Source organism: Scyliorhinus torazame, chromosome 6 (genome assembly GCF_047496885.1).
Source record: "Scyliorhinus torazame isolate Kashiwa2021f chromosome 6, sScyTor2.1, whole genome shotgun sequence".
Taxonomy (NCBI): Eukaryota; Metazoa; Chordata; class Chondrichthyes; order Carcharhiniformes; family Scyliorhinidae; genus Scyliorhinus; species Scyliorhinus torazame.
In genome coordinates, this window is record NC_092712.1 from 45,138,358 (window position 1) to 45,155,555 (window position 17,198).

Consider the following 17,198-nt stretch of genomic DNA (forward strand, 5'->3'; position numbering starts at 1 on the left):
ACACTTTGACTACACTTAAAAAGCAATTTATTGGTCAATCTTACTTAACCAAATGTAGCTGTCAATCTATACACAGAGTAAATTAAACAGGTTATCTGTGGGTTGAAAGGAAACTGTGGCATCTTTCTTTTCTCTACCTCCCCCAACCCTGGTACTGCAATATGGGAGGTAGTTTTGCACTTAAATATTCTTCCACCATTTTCTTGTATTTCCTCCAAAGTTCTCTCCCACTCTCTTTTTGCCTGTAGGAAATTGTCTTCATTAAATCTATAGTTCCCTACTATCGATTTGCGACCATTTGATTTACACCTGTTTCTTTTAAGTACTTACAAGCCACATAAAGAAAGGATAAAGGCATTTATATAGCAACCTAAGATGATCTCTGCCTGTTAAAGTTGAAATGCTATCCCATCAACATCCAGTTAAGCCTGAACCAGTGTTTTATAAAGGCTGTTAGGAAAACAAAGATAGTTTTAAGGGATTTATATTTTTATTGGTAAACATTAGAAATAAGGTATAGTTTTAAGTGGGTTCAATTTAATGTTTCTGTGCCTGGAAGAGAAAATTCTATAGTTAGATTCAGGTATTTGTATGTGTGGGGATTTGCTAAATTCCAATTGTGCTTCTATTGTGATTAGAGAGGGCTATGACATGAAGAATAAATAAAAAGCATAAGCATATGGGTGTTGCTTAGCAACTAGGCTTTGTAAGATAGAGACGCTTTTAAGTTTTAGTTTAGCTAATTTGATTTCAGTTGGAGATGGGTAGTGAGAGAGAAGGCAGCTCTCACAACTCTGCTAGAAGCAGCTGGTTTAAACGGCTAGAGAGGGAGCATCTCTCTCAGCTTTGTTAGAAGAAAAGCCATACCATGGAGTAATGGTTAAGAACGCAAATGTAGAGATCTGAAGAGCAGCTAGTTCAGTAAACTAGAATTAAGAGAGGGTTCCAAGAAGTCTGAGGTTAAAGATACTAGAATGGAGCCCTGTTCAGTAAGGACAGACAGAGCTGAGAAGAAGGCTGAGGTGCCAGAAAGATATTTGAAGTAATTTTCAAGTGTGTAGGATTTTACTACAGCCTGTCGAATGTGAATTGAAATAACTATGGAAATCAGTGGCTGGATCTTGGAATTTGTGTAAAAGCAGTGAAGACCAAGGAAACCAAAAGGGGGTAGTGTAAAATCCTGGACTGGATTCACTGTTAAAAGTGGAGCGGAAGCTTGAGTTAAAGAGTAATTTGGAAAACATGGACTGAACTTTGTAAGGAAAACCATAAATTATGAGAGAAGATTTTAAAGCGTGTTTTTGGGAGTGGAGTTTGAAAACTCTCAGGTGATCATCGGGGGGGGGGGGGGGGGGCAGGGGGAATTCTCGGGTGAAATCCACAGACACTAACCTGGGTTCAAAGTGGAGTGTGTGTATTTGACCACAGTCAACTTGCGTGCTTAAAAGGGTCTTTGTGCTAGAGACAATTGTAGGTTAAGTTGTATCTTGCAATCCGGGTTAATCCTAAAACCAATGTATAATTGTTAAACTAAAGGAATATTAGCTCAGTTAGCTGGACGACTGGTTTATCATGCGGAGCAACCAGAACAGTGTGGGTCCAATTCCAGTACCGGCTGAGGTTATTCATGAAAACTCCACCTTCTCAACATTGTCCCTCACCTCGGGTGTAGTGACCCTCAGGTTAAATCACCACCAGTCAGCTCTCTTTCTCTCTCTCTCTCTCAAACGGGAAAGCAGCCTATGGTCCTCTGAGACTATGGTGACTTCCATTGTATCAAAATCCAATTTTTTCATGTGTAATAGATATTTTATTCTGGTTGTTAAAAAGAATTAAGAGTCCTGTGACTCTGTTCCTCCCCATTTTATTGGAAAGTTAAAGTTATGGAGCTGAATTCTCTGGTACGGCAGCCGGGTTTTCCTGCATGGCGCGCCCACGCCAGCAGTGGGATCCAACGTTCCGGCAGCCGGCCAACAGGATTTCCCATTGTGGCCACCCCACGCTGTCGGGAAACCCGCGGGTGTGTGTGCTCTGCCGCCGGTGCGGAGAATCCCGCCAATGGAGAATTCCGCAGATGGTCCTTGAGCCAGAGTTCCATTCTGGGATCTTCCCATCCAGTTATAACACCAACTAGCATAATAACAGGGCTCAAGTTAACTTCCTTGTTTTTGAACTCTAAGCCTCAATTTATGAAGAGCAGGGTCCCGAATGCTTCATTAACCACTTTCTCAATCAGCCCTGTCACCTTCAATGAATTGTACACCAATGCTGCCAAGGGCCTCTATTCCTGCATTCCTTTTTAGGGTTGTACACTTTGAATTTATGTCACCTACCATAAGTATCACTTTACACATCTCTGTATTAAATGTTATCTACCACATGTCTTCCCATTGCACCAACCTGAATGGTCCTTTTGAAATCTATCATTAGGGCAATGCCCTGATGTGGTGTACACCAGTTTTCAAAAAGCATTTGATAGTGCCACACAACAGCCTTCTGATTAAAATTCTAGCTTGTTACGCATATACCAGGACTTTACGGTGGAGCTGGCGAGGAGGCGGGCTGAAGAAGGCACTGTACATCAGCAAGGTGCAGTGCGGCATAGTACATCCAGCTAAGTTGAGGATGACCTACAAATCCAAGTACTTTTATTTTGGGACGGCGGAAGCGGCGGAGGAGTTTGCGAAGGCAGAAGGACTGTGGCAGAATTGAGAAATGGGACTGAGAGCGGGTCGTGTACCGATGTAGCCTCATGTAACTTTATTTTTTCACTGCGTGTTGGTGTATGTACTAAATGAATCGACGCTGTATATTTGGACAAGGGAAGAGTTGGGACTTTCCTTTGCAATGATGGTTCTTTGGGGCTTGGGTGTGTATGCTGGGGGTGCGTGCTAAAGGGGATTTCTTGGTTTTCCTGGGACCGGGCAAGGGGGAAGGAGACCCGCGCGGGGCCCTCCACTCTGTCCGGTTTAAGCCGGCCAGTGAACGGGAGTGAGGTGGTGGGAGGGGCTGCGGCCATCGGAGCCTGGTAGAACGGGTTTCGGTGAGTCTAGCCGGGGTGAAAAGTTGGGGGAAGTAACTGAGGTTCCCTGCACTCTTTGCAAAGTGTCCATTTTGTAATCGGGACGTGGCCATTCCAGATGGCTACAGTTTACACGAAGAAGTGGAGGGGAGGGGTCTGGGAGGGGTGTCTACAATTCATGGGTGTCATTCACGGTACTCTTTCGGGGATTGGATCGCATTGAATATTAGGGGGGGGTGGACTATATATGTCAACAGTGACCAGGGGCGATTCCTGATTCCTTTCTCATTTTTCCTTTTTTCCTCCTTGGGAGGTTTAGTTTTATTTGATGCTTATATTGTCATGCAGGCCATTATTTGGGGGGTGGGGGGGTGGGAGGATGGGATCATTGTTGTTGGTAGGGGGATTGACATCGTATTCGTTACCGTTTACTGTTTGTTGGTGGGGTGGAAATTCTGAAGAAAATGTGAAAATGGAGAATAAAAATATTTTTCAAAAAAAAAAAAAAAATTCTAGCATGTGGAAGAGGGGGAAAGTAGGCTCCTTAAGCAGCACATTCTGAAACCACAATCCCTGCCATCTAGACAAGGGCACATAGAAACACTACCTACCACCTGGACGTTGTCCTCTAAGACACTCACCATCCTGACCTTGCCATTCCTTTACTGTCGCTGGGTCAAAGTCCTGGAACTCCCTCCCTAACAGAACTGCGGGTGCATCTACACAGCAGGGACTGCAGCGGTTCATCACCACCTTCTCAAGGGTAATTAGGAATGGGCAATAAATGCTGGCCTAGGCAGCAATGCCCAAATTCTGCAAATGAAAAAAAGTGGCAGTTGGATAAGAAATTGGCTGAGTGACAGAAAACAGGGGCGTCATTCTCTGACCCGTTGGCCGCCGTGAATCCCGCCCCCGCCGGTTGCCGAAGTCTCCGGTACCGGATATTCGGCGGGGGCGGGAATCGGGCCGCGCCGGTTGGCGGGCCCCCCCCGCTGGATTCTCCGGCCCGGATGGGCCGAAGTCCCGCCAATAAATTGCGTGTCCCGCCGGCGTAAATTAGAGTACCTATTTACCGGTGGGACAAGGCGGCGTGGGCGGGCTCCGGGGTCCTGGGGGGGGGGGGGGGGGGGTGGGGTGCGGGGCGATCTGACCCCGGGGGGTGCCCCCATGGTGGCCTGGCCGCGCAATCGGGGCCCACCGATCCGCGGGCGGGCCTGTGCCGTGGGGGCACTCTTTCCCTTCCGCCTCCACCATGGTCTTCACCATGGCGGAGGCGGAAGAGTCTCTCCCCACTGCACATGCGCGGGAAACTGTCAGCGGCCGCTGATGCTCCCGCGCACGCGCCGCCCCGACATGTCATATCCGCGCCAGCTGGCGGGGCAACAAAGGCCGTTTCCGCCAGCTGGCGGGGCGGAAATCCCTCCGGCGCCGGCCTAGCCCCTCAATGTTGGGGCTCGGCCCCCAAAGATGCGGAGCATTCCGCACCTTTGGGGCGGCGCGATGCCCGTCTGATTGGCGCCGTTTTGGGCACCAGTCGGCAGACATCGCGCCGTTTGGGGAGAATTTCGCCCCAGAGTAGTGATAAATGATTGTTTTTCAGATTGAAGGTAGGTGTATAGTGGAGTTCCCCAGGGGTCAGTGTTAGGAACCTTGCTCTTCCTGATATATATTAATGATCTACACCAGAGGTTCCCAACCTTTTCCTTTTTTCAGAACATAGATTGTTATCAATAACCTTTGCAGATCACAATGTACACAAGCCGTTTTAAACATTATTTTTTTACATAGCCTAAGGCTGATTGGAGTCAAACTTATGTATCAATGGATATTAAAAATTACGCTATTTCTAATAGTTTATGATGCACACTCACAAATACATTGCGGATTATATTACATAAGGAAGTTTGTGAAGGAAATTGCATTGCAAATAATAATGTAACATCAATCATGGTACATACGAGGTACACGTAATTGTAGTACGTTCTTCTTTTCACAGACCACCAGCAGTACTTTCACGGATTACCAATGGTCCACAGGTTGGGAACCACTGATCTAGACTGTGGTGTTCAGAGCATGATTTCAAAATTTCCAGATGATATGCAGATTGCGATAAGGAACTTCAAAAGAGCATGGACGTGTTGGTGGATTGGGCAGATAAATGGCAGATGAAGTTCAATGCAGAAAAGTGTGATTCATTTGGCAGGAAAATTATGGAAAGACAGTATAAAACGAAGGGAGAAACTCTAAACTAGGCGCAGGAACAGAGAGACCTTGGTGTATATGAAGGTAGCAGGGCAGATTCTCGGAGTAGTTAATAAAGCTTATGGTATCCTCCATTTTATTAAGAGGGACATTGAGTACAAGAGTAAGGAAGTCATGTGTTATTTATATAAGACACTACTAAGGCCTCATTTGGAGTGCTGCATCTAGTCATCGGTGCTATACTCGAGGTAAAACGTGAAAGCATTGGAGAGAGCACAAAGGAGACTCACAAGAATGATTCCAGGGATAAATAACTGTAGCTATGAAGATAGATTGGAGAGGTTGGCTCTGTTTTCCTCGGAGAAAAGCAGGTTCAGAGGGGACGTGAGAGAGGTATTCAAGATCCCGAGGACAGGATCGATCGTGAGAAACTGATCTCCACTTAAGCGAGCATTGAGAACTAAAGGGCACAGATTCAAATTAATTGGCAAAAGGAGTAAAAGTGATGCGAGGATTTTGTTTTCACCCAGAGGGTGGTTGGAATCTGGAACAAACTTTCTGAGCGGGTGGTGAAAGCAGGTTTGATCGAGGCATTCAAAGGGGAATTGGATTGCTATCTGAAAAGAAAGAATGTGCAAGGGGTACGGGGACAAGGCAGGGTTGTGGGATTAAGTCGAATGCTCTTTCAGAGAGCCAGCACAGACTCGATGAGCCAAATAGCCTCCTTCTGGACTGTAAAGGTTCTGTGTTCACTTCCCTCCTCAGTTCACAATACTTCCAAGTTTTGTGTCAGCTGCAAATCTTGAAATTGTGCCCTGAACACAGAAGTCTAAAGTCACTCATATAACAATGCTGTCATTGTTCCCATCCTTTGATCTGGCAGAGAGACTTGAGTCAACTACCAACGGCACTGAAGAATTTGCATCAATGATGCCTCCAGAGGAGTGGCACTCAAACTCCAACATCTGTACCAAAGTCAATTCCTCCAACCACGATCATGTTAGGGGAGGTGGGGCACAGTGGTATTGTCCCTGTACTGGTAATCCAAAGACCTGGGGACTAAGGGTCGACACAACGCGGGCCAAAACCTTTTGGTTTCACCATTCATTTGGATATCTGCCCTCACCTGGAGTTACTCTAGCATTTGTGCAATAAATAGCAGTGAGCACATCAATGTTATTTTGGCAGGAAATTATGGGCCAATCTGCTTTTCAGCGATGTTGATTAAGAGATAAATATAGATAAATATTGGCCAGGGCATCAGGGCAAAAGAATGCCATAAGAGGAACCTTTGGGTCCACTTGAGAGGGTAGACAGGGCCTCAGTTTTATAGCTCTTCTGAAAGAATAATGTGAATAATAATCTTGTGAATAATCTTAATTATTATTGTCACAAGTAGGTTTACACACTGCAATGAAGTTACTGTGAAAAGCCCCTAGTCGCCAAATTCCGGGCGCCTGTTCAGGTACACAAAGGGAGAATTCAGAATATCCAATTACCTTTGACCGTATCATAGAATCTACAGTGCAGAAGGAGGCCATTCGGCCCATCGAGTCTGCACTGGCCCTGACAAAGAGCACCCTAATTAAACTCACCCCTCTACCCTATTCCCCTTAAATCCAGTAACCTCACCTAACCTTTTGGACACTAATGAGTAATTTAGCATGTGCAATCCACCTAACATGCACATCTTTGGACTGTGGGAGGAAACCGGAGCACCCGGAGGAAACCCACGCAGACACTGGGTAAGAGTGCAAACTCCACACAGTCACCCGAGGCCGGAATTGAACCCGGGTTCCTGGAGCTGCGAGGCAGCTGTGCTAACCACTGTGCCACCGTGCCACCCGTACTTCACGGGACTACATCTTGCCAGGAAAAGATGAAGTTCCACCCAATAGCCAACAGTCCTGGTGGCATTGAGGAACCATCACAGCTTTCCCTATGGGTTGGTCTAGAAGTGCTCCTGGGCCTCACCTCCCTTGTAAACCGGGTTTCCAATCAAACCCAGCACATATTCATCCTCGCTGTTAAATGTGGCGAAGGTGGTGGGCCAAAGGCTGTTTGTTGCCTGACCTTCCTGTCAGATTCAACTGAACATTGGTTGGGCGAGGAAAGTTCTCCGGTGGATCGTTGCCAGGGCAAGTCCAGCTAAAGTGACCACGTAAAACAAAGTCAGCCATTTAAACTTGGTTTGTAACTGGGATTCCTCTACGATGCCCTTGAACTGTATTTACTGCATGACTGGGTTGGCAGAACTCACAGGGATGTCGAATCTCCATGGATATCCAATCTGTTGTGGCCACAGACTGATACAATATGAACGCTCTAGGTGGTGCTGAGGAGAGAATAGTTTTAATTTTCAGTTCCACTCTTTGATCAGCGGCTGTTTCACAACCCTTTTTGGTTTGTGTAGAAACTGAATAAGGGGATCTACCCCCAGCCCCTTTGTCTTCCTATTCCACTGTCTCCGAGCAAATAGGGGGTGGCAGGTCAGGATTCATTCCCTGTGCTCCCATCTGGGAGTACTGAAATTTACCTTTCAACGTGGATCCGTGTGGTGTCAGATATTTACCTGGCACCTTCTCTCTCACCTTCCTTCCCTCAATCTTTATCAAGGAATGTGGCAGGACAGAAAATAAATTGAAGCAAGGCTTTAAAAAACAAAAAAAATACTGTCAACTCCCTGTTGCCTCTGGACGCGCGAGAGATTGTTTTAAGCAGTGTTTTGGATTATTTAGTGGAGGAGTCGAGACTGGAGTCGATCAGCTCCCCACCCACATGCTTTCTGGTGTTTGTACATGACTCAGCAGGTTGTGTTACTACTCGAACCGGAGTGGCTGTCTTCTGCAAGCACGTCCGCCCACCAAATGTGTGTCTTTTTTTTGTTGCAAGAAGTTCATATTGCATTCGACCGGATTTTGGCAAGAACCGTGTAAATGTCTTCGATTCAGTGATCAGCAGACTGCGGGTGACTCTCCGCGAGCACGGCCAGCTGATTCTGGCATTGGGGCCACTCCATCCTGCAGTTTAATTTACATTACAGTCACTGAGCCAGCAATCTCCCATCCCACCTATCCACCCACCGCCGCACTGTAACAGTAAAAGGTTCAGAGACCCCCCCACACACATTCCAGACCCCCCCCCCCCCCCACACACACACACACAAAGTTCAGAGACCGCCCCATACACGAAGTTCAGAGAACCCCCCTCCCCCACACACACACGTATTCAGGGACCCCCCCAAACACACACAAAGTTCAGAGACCCCCACACCAGATCTCCCCCACACACCTACACAAGATTCAGAGACCACCCCACACACAAGATTCAGAATCCCCCCCCCCCTCACACACACACAAACACACAGTTCAGAGACCTCCACCACAAGGTTCAGAGACCCCACCCCTCCCCAATATTAACCAACCCCAGACTCCGCACTTTGAGCGCAGTTTCCACGCAATGATTTCCTCTTTTTCTTTAAAATCGAGGGAGTAAACATTCCGCTGCATTTCACTGAGTCAGTGAGCTGGGCGAGAACAAGCCCCTTTGGCCAAGCTGGGGGGGGGGGGGGGGGAGCTGTGGTGAAGGTGCAGTTAGTGCCCCCACCCCACCCTAGACTGGATGGTTTGCCCCCCCCCCCCCACCCCATTCTCGTGTGCAAGGCAGAGAGAGGCAGGGGGCAGAGAGAGGCAGGGGGGAAAGAGAGGCGGGGGGGAAAGAGAGGCGGGGGGGGCGGAAAAGAGAGGCGGGGGGGGGGGGGGGGAAAGAGAGGCGGGGGGGGAGAGAGGCAGGGGGCAGAGAGAGGCAGAGGGGCAGAGAGAGGCAGGGGGCAGAGAGGGGCAAGGGGCAGAGAGAAGCAGGGGGCAGAGAGAAGCAGGGGGCAGAGAGAGGCAGGGGCAGAGAGAGGCAGGGGGGAAAGAGAGGCGGGGGGAGAGAGAGGCAGGGGGGAGAGAGAGGCAGGGGGGCAGAGAGAGGCAGAGAGAGGCAGAGGGGCAGAGAGAGGCAGAGGGGCAGAGAGAGGCAGGGGGCAGAGAAGGGCAGAGGGGCAGAGAGAGGCAGGGGGGGGAGAGAGAGGCAGGGGAGAGAGAGAGGCAGGGGGGAGAGAGAGGCAGGGGGAGAGAGAGGCAGGGGGAGAGAGAGGCAGGGGGGAGAGAGTAGCAGAGGGGGCAGAGAGAGGCAGGGGGCAGAGAGAGGCAGGGGGCAGAGAGAGGCAGGGGGCAGAGAGAGGCAGGGGGCAGAGAGAGGCAGGGGGCAGAGAGAGGCAGGGGGCAGAGAGAGGCAGGGGGCAGAGAGAGGCAGGGGGCAGAGAGAGGCAGGGGGGGAGAGAGAGGCAGAGAGAGGCAGGGGGGGCAGAGAGAGGCGGGGCAGAGAGAGGCGGGGCAGAGAGAGGCAGGGGGCAGAGAGAGGCAGGGGGGCAGAGAGAGGCGGGGGCAGAGAGAGGCAGGGGGCAGAGAGAGGCGGGGGGCAGAGAGAGGCGGGGGGCAGAGAGAGGCATGGGGGCAGAGAGAGGCATGGGGGCAGAGAGAGGCATGGGGGCAGAGAGAGGCGGGGGGCAGAGAGAGGCAGGGGGGCAGAGAAAGGCAGGGGGGCAGAGAGAGGCAGGGGGGCAGAGAGAGGCAGGGGGGCAGAGAGAGGCAGGGGGGCAGAGAGAGGCAGGGGGGCAGAGAGAGGCAGGGGGGCAGAGAGAGGCAGGGGGGCAGAGAGAGGCAGGGGGGCAGAGAGAGGCAGGGGGGCAGAGAGAGGCAGGGGGGCAGAGAGAGGCAGGGGGCAGAGAGAGGCAGGGGGGCAGAGAGAGGCAGGGGGGCAGAGAGAGGCAGGGGGGCAGAGAGAGGCAGGGGGGCAGAGAGAGGCAGGGGGCAGAGAGAGGCAGGGGGCAGAGAGAGGCAGGGGGGCAGAGAGAGGCAGGGGGGCAGAGAGAGGCAGGGGGGCAGAGAGAGGCAGGGGGGCAGAGAGAGGCAGGGGGGCAGAGAGAGGCAGGGGGGCAGAGAGAGGCAGGGGGCAGAGAGAGGCAGGGGGGCAGAGAGAGGCAGGGGGGCAGAGAGAGGCAGGGGGGCAGAGAGAGGCAGGGGGCAGAGAGAGGCAGGGGGGCAGAGAGAGGCAGGGGGGCAGAGAGAGGCAGGGGGGCAGAGAGAGGCAGGGGGCAGAGAGAGGCAGGGGGCAGAGAGAGGCAGGGGGGCAGAGAGAGGCAGGGGGGCAGAGAGAGGCAGGGGGCAGAGAGAGGCAGGGAGCAGAGAGAGGCAGGGAGCAGAGAGAGGCAGGGAGCAGAGAGAGGCAGGGAGCAGAGAGAGGCAGGGAGCAGAGAGAGGCAGGGGGGCAGAGAGAGGCATGGGGGCAGAGAGAGGCAGGGGGGCAGAGAGAGGCAGGGGGCAGAGAGAGGCAGGGGGGCAGAGAGAGGCAGGGGGGCAGAGAGAGGCAGGGGGGCAGAGAGAGGCAGGGGGGCAGAGAGAGGCAGGGGGGCAGAGAGAGGCAGGGGGGGCAGAGAGAGGCAGGGGGGGCAGAGAGAGGCAGGGGGCAGAGAGAGGCAGAGAGGGGCAAGGGGCAGAGAGAGGCAGGGGGCAGAGAGAGGCAGGGGGCAGAGAGAGGCAGGGGGCAGAGAGAGGCAGGGGGCAGAGAGAGGCAGGGGGCAGAGAGAGGCAGGGGGCAGAGAGAGGCAGGGGGCAGAGAGAGGCAGGGGGCAGAGAGAGGCAGGGGGCAGAGAGAGGCAGGGGGCAGAGAGAGGCAGGGGGGAAAGAGAGGCGGGGGGAGAGAGAGGCAGGGGGGGAGAGAGAGGCAGGGGGGGAGAGAGAGGCAGGGGGGAGAGAGAGGCAGAGAGAGGCAGAGGGGCAGAGAGAGGCAGGGGGCAGAGAAGGGCAGAGGGGCAGAGAGAGGCAGGGGGGGAGAGAGAGGCAGGGGGGGAGAGAGAGGCAGGGGGGAGAGAGAGGCAGGGGGGAGAGAGAGGCGGGGGGGAGAGAGAGGCGGGGGGGGAAAGAGGCAGGGGGGAGAGAGTGGCAGAGAGAGGCAGAGGGGGCAGAGAGAGGCAGGGGGCAGAGAGAGGCAGGGGGCAGAGAGAGGCAGGGGGCAGAGAGAGGCAGGTGTCAGAGAGAGGCAGCGGGCAGAGAGAGGCAGGGGGCAGAGAGAGGCAGGGGGCAGAGAGAGGCAGGGGGCAGAGAGAGGAAGGGGGCAGAGAGAGGCAGGGGGCAGAGAGAGGCAGGGGGCAGAGAGAGGCAGGGGGCAGAGAGAGGCAGGGGGCAGAGAGAGGCAGGGGGCAGAGAGAGGCAGGGGGCAGAGAGAGGCAGGGGGCAGAGAGAGGCAGGGGGGAGAGAGAGGCAGAGAGAGGCAGAGGGGCAGAGAGAGGCAGAGGGGCAGAGAGAGGCAGGGGGCAGAGAGAGGCAGGGGGCAGAGAGAGGCAGGGGGCAGAGAGAGGCAGGGGGCAGAGAGAGGCAGGGAGGGGCAAGGGGCAGAGAGAGGCAGGAGGCAGAGAGAGGCAGGAGGCAGAGAGAGGCAGGGGGCAGAGAGAGGCAGGGGGGAAAGAGAGGCGGGGGGGAAAGAGAGGCGGGGGGGAAAGAGAGGCGGGGGAGAGAGAGACGGGGGGGAGAGAGAGGCAGGGGGGAGAGAGGCAGAGAGAGGCAGAGGGGCAGAGAGAGGCAGGGGGCAGAGAAGGGCAGAGGGGCAGAGAGAGGCGGGGGGGGGGGAGAGAGAGGCAGGGGGGGAGAGAGAGGCAGGGGGGGAGAGAGAGGCAGGGGGGGAGAGAGAGGCAGGGGGGGAAAGAGAGGCGGGGGGAGAGAGAGGCAGGGGGGAGAGAGAGGCAGAGAGAGGCAGGGGGCAGAGAGAGGCAGGGGGCAGAGAAGGGCAGGGGGCAGAGAAGGGCAGGGGGCAGAGAAGGGCAGAGGGGCAGAGAGAGGCGGGGGGAGAGAGAGGCAGGGTGGCAGAGAGAGGCAGGGGGCAGAGAGAGGCAGGGGGCAGGGAGAGGCAGAAGGGCAGAGAGAGGCTGAGAGAGGCAGAAGGGCAGAGAGAGGCAGGGGGGCAGTGAGAGGCAGGGGGGCAGAGAGAGGCAGAGAGTGGCGGAGGCAGCAGCGTTTCCTGCTCTCCGCCAACTTCCCCATATTCAGCAAAGGAGGCGAGGGCTGCAGCCTCGCTGCAATGTTTACATCCGCGGCCGCTCTTCCAGATGAGTCAGAGCAGAGAGCACATCGCCCCTCAGTAAACAAGCTACCCCCGCCCCGGGGTGGGCTGGGTCAGCACCATCAGAGACAGACAGGGAGGGAGGACAGCTCCGCACACCTACCGGGATATTCAGGCGCAACAGTCGCCTCTTGGTTCGCTTCATCCCGCTTTTCTTCTTGGTGGAATCCACGGCGGTGCTCCCCATCGGGTCTCCCGGACTGATAGACAGACAGGGGCAGAGGACGGACTGCTTCAGGCGATTCCACCACTTGAAGCTGCTTCCTTCCTGGCAGCTGAAGCCACAGCCGCCTCACACAGCGGCAGGAGGAGGGCAGACAGAGAGAGGGAGAGGCAGTATCTGCGGCTGTCTCCCCCTCTGTGTGAACTCAAATCCTTGTCAAGATCAGCAGCCAGGAGGTTGCTTTCCCACCTCTACCTCTGGGCCATGTGGAGCCGCTTTCACACCGGGGCTTCGCTCGGCTGCATGTTTATTATTGTTCCCCGCGCCCAGCAGCAGCACACGTGAGGAGAAGGGTTCCCAATCAGGAGGCTCTCCCAATCAAAACAAACACACTGAGGCGCGGAGCACACTCACTCACACACACGTCACTCACTTACACACTCACTCACACACACGTCACTCATTTACACACTCACTCACACGTCACTCACTTACACACACACGTCACTCATTTACACACTCACTCACACACACGTCACTCATTTACACACACGTCACTCATTTACACACTCACTCACACATACGTCACTCATTTACACACACGTCACTCATTTACACACTCACTCACACACACATCACTCATTTACACAGTCACTCACACACATCACTCATTTACACACACACATCATCCATTTACACACACATCACCCATTTACACACTCACTCACAGACATCACTCACATGCACATCACCCATTTACACACACACACAGATCACCCATTTACACACTCACTCACACACATCACGCACTTACACACTCATCCACGCACACATCACTCATTTACACACTCACACACATCACTCATTTACACACACACACCGCTCATTTACACACACACATCATCCATTTACACACATACATCACCCATGTACACACACATCACCCATTTACACACTCACACATCGCTCATTTACGCACACACATCGCTCATTTACACTCACACAGATCACCCATTTACACACTCACACACATCACTCACACGCACATCGCCCATTTACACACATCACTCATTTACACGCCCACTCACACCCAGATCACCCATTTACACACTCATTCACACTGATCACTCATTTACACACTCACACAGATCACTCATTTACACACTCACTCACACAGATCACTCATTTACGCACTCAATCGCACACGGATCACTCGTGTACACACTCACACACATATGACTCATTTACACACACATATCATTCATTTGCACACTCACTCACACACAGATCACTCATTTACACGCTCACCCGCACGCATATCGCTCATTTATGCATTCACTCACACACAGATCACTCATTTACACACTCACTCACACAGATCACTCATTTACGCACTCACTCGCACACGGATCACTCATTTACACACTCACACACATATGACTCATGTACACACGCATATCACTCATTTGCACACTCACGCACACACAGATCACTCATTTACACACTCACCCGCACGCATATCGCTCATTTATGCATTCACACACACAGATCACTCATTTACACTCACTCACACAGATCACTGATTTACACGCTCACTCACAGATCACTGATTTACACACTCACTCACAGCTCAGTCTGACTTACACACACACAGATCACTAATTTACACACACGCAGCTCACTCGTTTACACACTCACTCACACACAGATCACTCATGTACACACTCATTCACACAGATCACTCATTTGCACACTCGCTCACTCGCGGATCACTCGTTTGCGCACTCACTTACACGCATCACTCATTTACACACACATAGTTCACTCATTTACACACTCACTCACAGATCACTGATTTACACTTGCTCACATGGCTCAGTCTGATTTGCACACACACAGCTCACTCTGATTTACACACACAGATCACTCATTTACACACACAGCTCACTCCGATTTGCACACTCATGCACAGATCATTCATTTACACACCCACACACACAGATCACTCAATTCCACACTAACACAGCCCATTCTGATTTACACATTCACTCACAGTGATCACTCTGATTTACACACACAGCTCACTCTGATTTACACACATATCACTCTCACTTACAGTGATCACTCATTACACACTCAAACTGTAATCACTCATTTACACACTCACTCAGTGATCGCTCATTTACACACACACAGCTCACTCTGATTTACACACATTCACACAGATCATTCATTTACACACCCACTCACACACATATCACTCATTTGCACACTCACCCACACACAGATCACTCATTTACACACTCACACACACATCACTCATTTACACACTCACGTCACTCATTTACACACACACATCACTCATTTACACACACATCGCTCATTTACACACACATCACTCATTTACATGCTCATTCACACGTCACTCATTTACACACATCACTCATTTACACACACACACATCGCTCATTTACACACTCACACACATCACTCATTTACACACTCACTCACACACATCACTCATTTACACACACACACATCATCCATTTACACACACACATCACCCATTTACACACACATCACCCACTTACACACTCACTCACAGGCATCACTCACACGCACATCACCCATTTACACACGCACACAGATCACCCATTTACACACTCACGCACACACATCACGCATTTACACACTCATCCACACACACGTCACTCATTTACACACTCACACACACATCACTCATTTACACACACACCGCTCATTTACACACACACATCATCCATTTACACACATACATCACCCATGTACACACACATCACCCATTCACACACTCACACATCGCTCATTTACGCACACACGTCGCTCATTTACACTCACACAGGTCACCTATTTACACACTCACAAACATCACTCACACGCACATCGCCCATTTACACACATCACTCATTTACACGCCCACTCATACCCAGATCACCCATTTACACACTCATTCACACTGATCACTAATTTACACACACGCAGCTCACTCATTTACACACTCACTCACACACAGATCACTCATTTACACGCTCATTCACACAGATCACTCATTTGCACACTCGCTCACTCGCGGATCACTCGTTTGCCCACTCACTTACACGCATCACTCATTTACACACACAGAGTTCACTCGTTTACACACTCACTCACAGATCACTGATTTACACTTGCTCACATGGCTCAGTCTGATTTGCACACACACAGCTCACTCTGATTTACACACCCAGATCACTCATTTACACACACAGCTCACTCCGATTTGCACACTCATGCACAGATCATTCATTTACACACCCACACACACATATCACTCATTTACACACTCCCTCACACACAGCTCACTCTGATTTACAAACACACAGATCACTCACTGACACACATATCTCTCTGATTTACATACTCACACAGATCACTCAATTCCACACTAACACAGCCCATTCTGATTTACACATTCACTCACAGTGATCACTCTGATTTACACACACAGCTCACTCTGATTTACACACACATATCACTCTCACTTACAGTGATCACTCATTTACACACTCAAACTGTAATCACTCATTTACACACTCACTCAGTGATCGCTCATTTACACACACACAGCTCACTCTGAATACACACATTCACACAGATCATTCATTTACACACCCACTCACACACATATCACTCATTTGCACACTCACTCACACACAGATCACTCATTTACACACTCACCTGCACACATATCGCTCATTTATGCATTCACTCACACACAGATCACTCATTTACACTCACTCACACAGATCACTCATTTACACGCTCACTCACTGATCACTGATTTACACACTCACTCACAGCTCAGTCTGGTTTACACACACAGATCACTAATTTACACACACACAGATCACTCATTTACACACTCGCTCACTCGCGGATCACTCATTTGCGCACTCACACGCATCACTCATTTACACATACACAGATCACTCATTTACACACTCACTTACAGATCACTCATTTACGCTCGCTCACACGGCTCAGTCTGATTTACACACACACAGCTCACACTGATTTACACACACAGATGATCACTCATTTACACACAGCTCACTCTGATTTGCACACTCACGCACAGATAATTCATTTACACACCCGCTCACACACAGATCACTCATTTACACACTCACTCACACACAGCTCACTCTGATTTACACTCACACAGATCACTCACTGACACACACACATATCTCTCTGATTTACATACTCACACAGATCACTCAATTCCACACTAACACAGCCCATTCTGATTTACACATTCACTCACAGTGATCACTCTGATTTACACACACACAGCTCACTCTGATTTACACACACAGATCACTCTCACTTACACGCTCACTTACAGTGATCACTCATTTACACACTGAAACTGTAATCACTCATTTACACACACACACAGCTCACTCTGATTTACACACACTCACACAGATCATTCATTTACACACCAATTCACACACAGATCATTAATTTACACACCCACTCACATACAGCTCACTCAGTCATACACTCACACACATCACTGATTTATACAGACACTGCTGAGTCTGATTTACACACACACAGCTCACT

The 17,198-nt window shown here is 51.3% G+C and overlaps 1 protein-coding gene across 2 annotated transcripts in view; it reads right to left on the minus strand.

The window, feature by feature from the left end:
• The window catches only part of LOC140424773 (5'-AMP-activated protein kinase subunit gamma-2-like), a 584,455-nt gene extending 571,593 nt beyond the window's left edge, over window positions 1–12,862 (minus strand). Inside the window, exon 1 of one of the 2 annotated variants that reach the window (XM_072508165.1) lies at window positions 12,489–12,862. In XM_072508165.1, coding sequence (XP_072364266.1) covers window positions 12,489–12,572 — 84 coding nt within the window. In that variant the 5' untranslated portion in view covers window positions 12,573–12,862. The remainder of the gene's footprint in view (window positions 1–12,488) is intronic. The other variant, XM_072508164.1, reaches the window with a different exon arrangement.
• Window positions 12,863–17,198: the final 4,336 nt, after the last annotated feature.